Raw genomic sequence first — 10,806 nt, forward strand, 5'->3', positions numbered from 1 at the left:
CACTTGTCTTCTCTTCTGAATTTGATGAGCAAACTCTGGTTTCAGCAAGTTTTTATTCCTGAAGCAGTAATTATATGTTTGTTGTGTAAGCTATGATGTTTTTTTTGGTTTTTTTAGCTTGAAGACACTCTTTATTGTGAATAATTTGTGTACCCTCTAGCAGAGGCGTGAAGTGAAAATGATCTCCACAGCTGGTTGTATGATTCACTGGGTAGCAGGTTGATGTTTTTTAACCTTGAAACTTGTAATCTGAAATTGTTGACCTTCCTTTTGGTGGTGAAAATAAAGCATTCCAATATTTCTTGGCTATGGTTTGTTAAGTTTTATTTGCAATCACGCTGATGCTCAAAGGCAGACTGTTGTTTTTATATATTCTTGTGTAAAATTGTCAGCCACAATTACATTTCTCAGTTTGAGGTGATAAAGTGTTATTGTAATATTAATTCAATCAAGATGGGTTTAGAATTGAAACATACTCTGTGATTGGTCAGATTACTGGTGTTCAATGCTCGATGAACACCAGACATCTATATACTCATGGAATACCAAGCTGCTAGGGAGACGCATTGATAAACATTCAACTATAGTCTCTGTTAGACATGAGAGTCAAATTGCAAGTACAGTAAAGAAAAAGCACAAAGACTAGTACCAGACACACAGACATGCATTACATGTTCTCTCTCTTTCTCTCTCTCTCTCTCTCTCTCTCTCTCTCTCTCTCTCTCTCTCTCTCTCTCTCTCTCTCTCTCTCTCTCTCTCTCTCTCTCTCTCTCTCTCTCTCTCTCTCTCTCTCTCTCTCTCTCTCTCTCTCTCTCTGGCACACGCTTACCCAAACACGCATGCACATACATGTATTTTGAGCAAAAAATATGTTTATTTCAAAGACTGGTTTTGTAGATTATTTATGCAGACAAATCCACTCACACAGTGTAAATTTAAAATGAATGAACAATCGTCCTTTTAAAATCTGTCATTCTCTACTCACAATATTGTGCATTCATGAATAAAACTTTTTCATCTATACCATCCCGAGAAAACTGTTCTGCTCACAATCCCAGATCTGGCTAAGGCTTTAACATTACCGTACTTTTCGGACTATAAGGCGATACTTTTTTCTTTTTTTTTTACTTAAAATCGTGGGGTCGCCTTATACACGACGTCGCCTTATTCTCGGATAAAATAGGTTTCACGAGCACTGTGAACATGAAATCAATGAGCAACTAACAACCATTTAAGTGAACACAATTCAAGCAATGTTGATCGCCGAAAAAATTACCTGAACACTAGTTGCGTTGAAACACGACAGTCGGTCTCTTGACACTTCAACTGGGTACCGCTTCAACTTGCACTTCGACTTTGTCACTGTCAAGATGCCGAAAACGAAGAGAGCTTCATACGATGCTGCCTTCAAGATTAAAGCCATCGATCTTGCGATACGACTGGACTTTCTGTTTGAAACAGTGTTTCCTGCCGATTTTGAGCGGTCGCCATGTTTGATCATTGATGTTGTTGTTGTTTTTTTCTATGTACGATGTTTTTCTTCATTTTTTTCTTTCATGCCATCGCCTTATGCACGACACCATCGCCTTATCCATGGCATCGCCTTATTCTAGGCTTTTTTTATTTTTTTTTAAAAAAGTAGGGGGTGCGCCCTATACACGGCAGCGCCTTATAGTCCGAAAAGTACGGTAGATAAGACCATCCTAGCTTCCATTTGGCAGAACTGTAACGATCAGTAACATTAGATAAGACCATCCTAGCTTCCATTTGGCAGAACTGTAACGATCAGTAACATTAGATAAGACCATCCTAGCTTCCATTTGGCAGAACTGTAACGATCAGTAACATTAGATAAGACCATCCTAGCTTCCATTTGGCAGAACTGTAACGATCAGTAAGGTCTGTGTCTTTAAACTTTCTTTTTTTCTTTATTTGGTGTTTAACGTCGTTTTCAACCACAAAGGTTATATCGCGACGGGGAAAGGGGGGAGATGGGATAGAGCCACTTGTCAATTGTTTCTTGTTCACAAAAGCACTAATCAAAAATTTGCTCCAGGGGCTTGCAACGTAGTACAATGTATTACCTTACTGGGAGAATGCAAGTTTCCAGTACAAAGGACTTAACATTTCTTACATACTGCTTGACTAAAATCTTTACAAAAATTAACTATATTCTATACAAGAAACACTTAACAAGGGTAAAAAGATAAACAGAATCCGTTAGTCGCCTCTTACGACATGCTGGGGAGCATCGGGTAAATTGTGTCTTTAAACAAATATCGGGGAAGGGCTGTGCCTTTAAATAAATCAGAGTGCACATGATGATACAATACACAAGACATGTAACAGTTTCAACCATATACCTCTCAAGCATTTACTCTTCTGATTCTCTGAAGTCTGCATTCTTGAAAATACTTGAAAACAAACAGTTATAATATTCCCTCTTTGAGCACATCATGTACATCCCTCGATGCAACTTTTTTAAATACAGCATCACCCAAGTCACAAGTACATTTATCATAGATGAATGGAATATGAATAAATTATCACAGTCTGAGAGTGTCAAATATGTAACAAATAGAATTGGTGAAGCAAAAGCTGATCAGCAAAACAAATACATTTACTCTGTCTGAACAAAACAGTGAAAAGAACTTAATACTGTTGTTGACATCATTGAAAAATCACCTACAAAGCAACCCTCCTCAAGTTAATACTCTACGCTCAATGTTGGCACAAACATATGCAGTAGTTATAAAGTGCATTCTAAAGGTACCTGAATATTACTTCAAAGAAATAAATACATCAGTAACATATTGGGTACTCACACTAACCCCAATGTATTTACAAGTAACTGGCAAAGAATGTTTCAAATGAAACTCCACAAACAAATAAATAATAACAGATAACAAACTCAGTCATACTCAAACTCATTTTCAGTACTTTGTTATGTTTCCATGCAGAGTAATGTTAAAAGGCTTATTTTCATCCTAGGATTGCCTTTTTTTATATTTTGAAGATGGGAATTAGTTTAAATCTCACAGTGTCATCACAGTGCTTAACCCATGTGCTCAGATAAATCTGAATCTGAAAATAGAACTTACAATGTAAGTGAGGAACAAAGTGACCAAAATTAGAATCAAGTATGAAAGAATGATCTTGCGCAAAAAGTGCAGGATCCAGTTATATAAGTTAAAAATCACATCACTGAAAACAACACACACATTCAAAGAAAACATAAAATGTAAAAGAATTAGATATTTCTTTTCCGTTAAATACTTCTTTCTATGAAAATTTAAATAATCTGTATCAGAAAAGAAAACCTTGTATACCTATTCCACTGTTATGTTCATTCTGTTGCCACGGCTCACAACAAATTTTAATACTACAAGGATATTCTTTGGCATGGGCATTTGGCAAAACACCTTAATTCATTTCAAATGTCCCAAAACTGTCCCAAAAAATTTGCTGAGACGAGTGTGTTCCCACGTTTATTTCTAAATCAAGACATCATAACAGGTACTGTAATACTTAACATAACTCTAAATCACCAAATACTGACCACAGATTGAATTTTCCGCTCTGGCATACATGTAGTTTGAAGTGTTCCATTTTGAACAAAATAATTATACTCAATGAACAGAAAATAAGATATCAGTATGCAAATAGGAAACATTATTGGATTCACCAACTATAAGTCAGTCAATTTTGACAACAATTATGTCAAATGTCAAACAAAAAATGTAACACATGTTTTATGCAAATACAAACATGTCAGAGGAAATCTTCTCAACCCTAAGATATAAAAGCTTGTGACTATCAAATGACAACAGCTAAACCTGCATCAACATGTTTTTCACAGTCGGTAAGTGACAAATGCCTTTAAGATATCACAGGAAAGTATAGGAACTGGACATTTCATCTCTATGGGAAACACACACAAACTAGCTAACCTCAATAATTTACTAGTCAAGCAAAAATAGATATTTATTTATAAATAAATATACAATTCAATATTCCAATGTACAATTTCAACAAAATCACAATACAATCATCAAAAATTGTATGTCTAGAAATAGCTATAGGTACATGTATTTTGTGTAGTTTTATGTAAGAATGTAAGAATGGTACATTCTGTGACAAAATGTTTTTTCAACAGCATGTGCTTAAATAATCAACACTGTAAGGCCTTAATTGATTTAGGATCACATACAAAACTACAAACCATATATCCAAAACCTATAAGAAAAACATTAATGATTACATTTACAAACTCCTCCTTTTCTTTCTTCTGTTGCTACACGATACACTTGACAAGCATCCCAAACCCATTCATCTGTAGGGTGCACCTTTGTTTAACATCCGCACATCCTGTTCAATAAATTATATCGAAAGATTCAGCTTTGCACATTCCAAGAACATCTTGTTTCTCCCAAGATTCTTGTTAAAAAGGTGTAAAAAAAACCTCTCTCTCTCTCTCTCTCTCTCTCTCTGGCCAGAACTAAGGCACACACAGCTATAGCATGTTAACACACTCACCATCATACCCAAAGCTACCTGCATTTGTCAACCCTTTTCATCCAAAAGCACAAAACATGCATAACAATAATACACGACTGCCGCAGGCACAAATACCCAATAATACCTCGATCATTTATCACAGCTGTGTTTTCACGAAACAAAAGGAACTCCTTGCCGGTCATCAAATACGGTCCAACCTGACCTGGCGAATATCATCTCTCGATAACAGCCACCTGCAGACAACGCCACCCCACAGGATCCTTCGCGGGGTTTTTTCCAGACATAAACCACCTGTCTTTCACAACCGCTTTTGGTCAATCCCTTGGAAGGCGGTTGTAGACAGGTTTGACTGTAGTTGCCAGAAAGCCTCATATACTAGCACTACTTTCAGTTGACCAATATAGACACACACAAGACTATAAACAAAATACATTTTACAATCAACTGAAAATGGCAGGCCTATGATTGTAGCTAGAATTCTCAACTTTATAGAATGTGCTTGTCTATAAACGGCTGTCTAAACACTGCAAAAACATTAACTCTAACTGAATATAAATTCCTTAAATGCATCCAACACAAATCAAGACTTTGATGAGAGGGAAAACTAAGTTCCTTTGGCTGATATATGTACAAGTACAAGTGTACTGTATATATTCCTATCTGTCTTGCACTAACTCAACATGACATACACTTAAAGCGTAATCATCACAAAGGCTAATGGGCTTGTATCTACTAAAAAATAATATCAAAACGAGATACAAGCTCAAGTTTATCTACCAACTGCACACAAAATGCAAGTGATATGTTGAGTTCATGAAAAATCAGCAACTATGAGTTGCAGCTTCCCTTTCCTCTTTACTTGAACAAGAGGTACATGTATTTTTACTACAGAGAATTAAAAGAACATGATCAATGGATAAATGCAGAAAAAGGGCATAAAAATCAACTGCAGATGTGCTAAAATGCAAAGTAATACTGGTTTCACTTGGTGTATGTTTAATCATGCAAAATAATTATAACTTATTCCAGCTTTTCTACATAAAACGCAGCTTTTATAATACTCCAAAACAAGAAAAAGAGTAAACAGTTAGAGAATACTGACAGTGCTATCTTGACTTCTGTATAATCATTCTTTATTCTTTTTCCCCGAATAAGACTGATTCAGCACGCCTTTGAAAAAGATGGTTAAAATCCTTGCATAACTATGTCCGACTCCACGTGCTGACAACGCTTATGCACCCCAATTCAGAAATATTACCACAGAAATAAACGTGAAAGATGATTAACAAATTTACTTCAAAATCCAAAAGGATCATATACACACACATAGAATTGACAGCTAGCACTATACAAAAAATAATTTGTAAATGTGTTTAAACTTGACACAGGTATTCTTGATTTCCAAAGAATCTCACAAAAACACTTCAATGCCCTTGGAACACTGAAATTAAATAGTGGGTCCAGGAAAGGTAGAAATCTACCAGTATTAAAAACTATGACCCAAAGAACTCATCGTCATGTTGTTCAAAGTTGCTTCCCAACTGTGAAGTTGTTGTCTGTGGTTTTCGCTGAAAAGCGGCATCATAGCTGTCGACAGTGCTGGCACTTGCTGGCTTACGAACAGCACTCTGCACACGCTTCACATGCTCCAACCGACCTGACCCAGTTCTTTGCGTTGGTTCGTCATCACCGAGCCATGAATCCACTGAAAGAGTGCAAGCAAAAGATAATAAGAAATATTGTATCTGTGCGATATACAGGCATGGGAATTGAAAAAAGTCAAAAAAGCTGAACATTTGAAATTTGCCTTTCGGCGGACAATTCCCATGCCTGGATATATCTTTGTCTTTAAAGAGAAAGGGTGAAAGTGCTCGCGTGTATTTGTGTGTGTGAGTAAGTCTGTTTGCTGGTGGTTTTTGTTATTTTTATTTCAGATTGGGGGTGGGAGGGTGGGCAACTTTTTTTGAATGTGTTAGACACCAAGGTTTTCACTCTTCTGAAATTAGAAACTAAAAGTCAAGAACACAACTCTACCTGGTAACACACACACACACACACACACACACACACACACACACACACACACACACACACACACACACACACACACACACACACACACACACACACACTTCTAAAGCAACATCACACCAGCACATATGTGAACTCATTCTCTGAACTACATCTCTGTGAACCACGACAAGTTTACACCAACCATATATTATCATACAAATTCAATTAAAAAAAAATTAAAAATAAAAATAATAACACTGACCATCACTAGCATTAAAGTTTTCATCCTTCTCCACATCCAGATCATCCCCCTCATCTCCCTGGCTTATTTTCTTCGCCTGAAACAAGAACAGTTATGTAACCTTCACAGGATCATAGTTTGGACTAAATAAAAAACAAGAAAGGTTATTTATGGAACGTTTAATCTGAAACAAATGAACATTCACGAGTACGTCGACCTAATGGTCTATGCAGTGGACTGAGACATAGAAATATTGATTATGAGATAAATAAAAAATCTTATCTGAGTAGGCATTGAATTCAACCCCAAGACCAGATACAAATGGGCAGTGTATGACCCATACTTTTGTAAGAACATGGATTCAACGTAAAAACTATGGGCCATACATGACCCACAGCATTTGAATAGAGGCAAGGGTTTTACTGAAAGGTTTAACAAGGTTAAATTCTACTGAACCTTTGGAAAGTATGGGTCGTACACAACCCACATCACCCAAATAGGGATGAACATTGTAAAATTCCTTCATAAATTCAACATGGGTTGAACACCGCCCACATCACGCAAATAGGGATAAACATTGTAAAATTCCTTCATAAATTCAACATGGGTCAAACACGACCCACATCACCCTGACTGTGTTGTTCAAATCATGTCAGCCATTATTTGACCAAACACATCTCAGAAAACACACACTTACCTTTTCTCTTGCTCGCTTTGCTCTTTCTTCTCGTAACCTCTGTTTTTCCTTAACTTCTCTGAGCCGTGCCTCTCGTTTCAACTCCGCTTGTTTTTGATTCTCATCGATGGCCTGATAGAAAAATGAGAACATTTCTGATACACTTACAAATTGCATGACATAACCACTAACACAGAAAAATAACCAAGTTATTTGGGATATACATGTATCAAAAGTTCATGTACATTAGTACCCATCCCCCATTAGCATGGAAATCCACAAGTGAAATGAAAAGTCAAGTGCAGATGTGTTTGTGACCAATAACTGTATCAATTCTTTCACATCAACCTTTGTTTCCCATTTGTGTCATGTAAAACATTTTCACTGTTTGTTGTGTGGCTCTAAAGTCCTGTGAAGTTTCATTGATTGGAAATAAGTTGCTTTCTGATTTGGGAAAGCGAGCTGTCATATTTAGTAAAGAGCTACTCTTTCTTGTTCCTCCTGTTTTTGAGTGCATGTGTTCATGGTTTGCTGGCCCTGACACTTTTGCCTAGAAACTTCGGATCTTTTAATGCTCATAGTCATACATGCATGAGGGGTCGTTTCAGCACTGAAGGGAGTCAGACCAAAGATGACTCTAGGAAATAAATCCCTGGCTGTACGCGAGTTCAAACCAACGCCGATAGCAACCGAGTATGGCCACAAAGATGTCAAAATAAGTCTTGCAGAAACACACTTATCATTCAATACAAATTACCTTCTCTTGCTGTAGTTGCTGCTGTGCTTCGAATTCTTTGGCTTTTATCAATTCCTGCCGCCGCCTGGACGCTTTTTTGGAGGCACTGGCTCGTTTCTGTCTCACCTGTGAACACAAAAACAAGACTGTGTTAATACAACGATACACTGACAAAGTAAAATACTGTCACCTACAAGCATCTGGTATACAAATACATCCGTCATGCACGCACACACACATGCTTACACTGACAAACAAAGTGGCACACACACAAAACAAAGATATTGCACGTTAGCACTGTCTAAACTGCTTGTACACAAACATCAACTCACCTTATCCCTTTTCTCCTCAGCTTGTCTCTGTTTTTCAGCTAACTGTTCTGCAGACAACTTTGGCACATCCAGTGGCTCAAGAGCCTGAAAATAATGTTCAGTGTATTCCTTTACTCCACTGCACTAAATCCAGAAAGACTCTCTCTCTGTCTCTCTCTCACACACAAACACACACTCACTTGCACACACACACACATACATGTATGCATGAGCACACACACACACATGCACACACACATGCATGAGCGCACACACACACACACCATATACAGGCACACAGACGTTACTACACACAGCATGAGGTTTCTACCCAGAACAAAAAGGGATCCCAAAATTTGACTTTGAAAGTCATACCTGTAAGCGTGGTACAGGTGCTTTCTTGGTTAACAAAAGTTCTGTGTTCTGTCCATCCAAGGAAACATCAAATGCAACTGCTTTTGGCACTGAAACAAACATAACAGAAAATGATTCACTCATTGAGTGCAACTGCTTTAAAATTAAACAAACAAACAAACAAAATATTCTCTCCTCCAATGATTTTGGACTTTGGATCTGGAACGCCGAAGAAGAAGAAGGACTTTGGATGATGGTGCTGTTGCTTTCAGGTGTAGCAGTATTGTTTGTTTCTGGTATACCAATATATGGAGTCGCTCTGGCATCACTGATTGGTGAGAAATGCTCTATCCATTTGTTTTGAGATCAGTAACATGTTTATGTTATATTTTCTTTGTCATCGTTAGGCCAAAAAAAAAAATAGGTGTGGTTACGGTAACATAGCCAAAAAAAATAGGGTAGGTAGGTAGGCAATAACTTTTTTTTTTTAACTTTTTTTTCTAATGTGTACAAATTAAACCTACTTGACAGGGAAATAAGTGTGCGACTCGGGCGCTTTCGCTTTCATTGCGTTTTTTGCACTCGGTTTTTTTTTTTTTTGACAAATGTAATAAAAAGTTATAGGATCGGCCCCTAAAAATAGGGTAGGTCGGGTTACCGTAACCACACCTATTTTTTTTTTAGGCCTTATGTTCTCATAATTACGTTTTCTTAGCCTTTAAGTTTAACTGTGATGGTGCTGGGTCAACAAGCTTTATGTGGGGTTTTTATGTTGAAATATATGTGAACTGTCTATAGAATGAGACTATACTATTCAGTATAACATTAAACAACTTTTTTTTTTTTTTTTTAATGTAATAGCATTGGAAAAGGATAAGCTGTATTTGTAAACCAAGCTAAATCAAGCAAAGCAAAAAATCTTTCACTTCACTCACCAGGAGTCTGATCCATTTTGACTGTGTTCCCATTGGTGTCGATAGATTTTGCATTGTTGTTGGCAGTTTTTTTGTTATTGTTCCGCCCTTTTGATGACACTCCATTTTCATTGCCACGAGTCGATTTCCGATCAGTGTTTGAATCTGTCTGTGTCTGTTCGTTTGCAGCCGCAATACCGATTGTTGAAGATCCACACCCCATGATGAAGAGTATTGATAGTCTTTGGTCGCTTTGTGAGTTGGTGAGATATATATATTACTCTTAAACAATTTTGAGAGACACACACTGTTCAAATATTGTATTTATGTTGAAAATTGGCACACATATCAACCACACCATGCAATACTCATCCAAAATCCAATCTCTGTAGTCAAGTGTTTCATCTGAGAAAACAAAAGTGTTAAGGTCAATACTAATCATGGACACCTTTGCTCCAAGTTTTCACAGTATCACCACTGTTATAAAGTAACGTCATGTCACAAGCTTCTATACTGATGGGCACTAAACACTTCGAAAGGTTCAGACCCTGTTCGCCGCACAGCAAAACGAAGACTGAAGTGTTGTGGTGATGCCAGTAAACATAATCAAAACAATAACAACTTGACAAAGCTTCTGTTATCCCTCCGAATCTATAATTACGTCAATTGCCTTCAGTTCAGTCACAATGCCGAAACATCACCAGAGGTCACGGTTCTTTCGAAACAAGTATCCAGAAAAACCAAGCGGTAATTATCTAGGTGACTTCATCTTACCCCGGGATAATGAAGGGGGGATACACTACTCGAAGCGCTAATCCTCTCTTCAGTCAGTAATTTTCCACCGACGAAACTGATCCAAGGGCGCTATCCTTCATGAAACCCGATGTTTTCCACCGCCACCAAAGCACAGCCAAGTTCAAACGCCTGAAAGAGGCCCAATTTCAGCTCCAGAACAACAGACAGACTCCCAGTCGAAAGCCAGAACAGAAAAATGGTCTCTATTCGGCATTAATTCTCCGCCATGGCTGGGGCCATTCAGTGGA

At 37.5% G+C, this 10,806-nt stretch overlaps 1 protein-coding gene across 1 annotated transcript; it reads right to left on the reverse strand.

The window, feature by feature from the left end:
- Positions 1 to 850: 850 nt before the first annotated feature.
- On the reverse strand, positions 851 to 10,806 carry LOC138953080 (MAP7 domain-containing protein 1-like). Its single transcript, XM_070324855.1, has 7 exons — positions 9,785 to 10,806; positions 8,871 to 8,959; positions 8,517 to 8,600; positions 8,206 to 8,310; positions 7,470 to 7,580; positions 6,794 to 6,869; positions 851 to 6,223 (listed from the first exon to the last, which is right to left on the reverse strand). The coding sequence occupies exons 1-7, from the start codon at positions 9,984 to 9,986 to the stop codon at positions 6,012 to 6,014; spliced, it is 879 nt and encodes a 292-aa protein (XP_070180956.1). The 5' UTR covers positions 9,987 to 10,806; the 3' UTR covers positions 851 to 6,011.

Source organism: Littorina saxatilis, linkage group LG17, assembly GCF_037325665.1.
Source record: "Littorina saxatilis isolate snail1 linkage group LG17, US_GU_Lsax_2.0, whole genome shotgun sequence".
NCBI classification, from domain to species: Eukaryota; Metazoa; Mollusca; class Gastropoda; order Littorinimorpha; family Littorinidae; genus Littorina; species Littorina saxatilis.

Coding starts and splice junctions, on each gene's coding strand:
- LOC138953080 (XM_070324855.1), bottom strand. CDS start 9,986: ATGGGGTGTGGATCTTCAACAATCGGTATTGCGGCTGCAAACGAACAG. Junction 8,311..8,516: donor CTGAGGAGAAAAGGGATAAG/GTGAGTTGATGT, acceptor TTGTGTTCACAG/GTGAGACAGAAACGAGCCAG. Junction 7,581..8,205: donor AGCAACTACAGCAAGAGAAG/GTAATTTGTATT, acceptor TTTTTCTATCAG/GCCATCGATGAGAATCAAAA.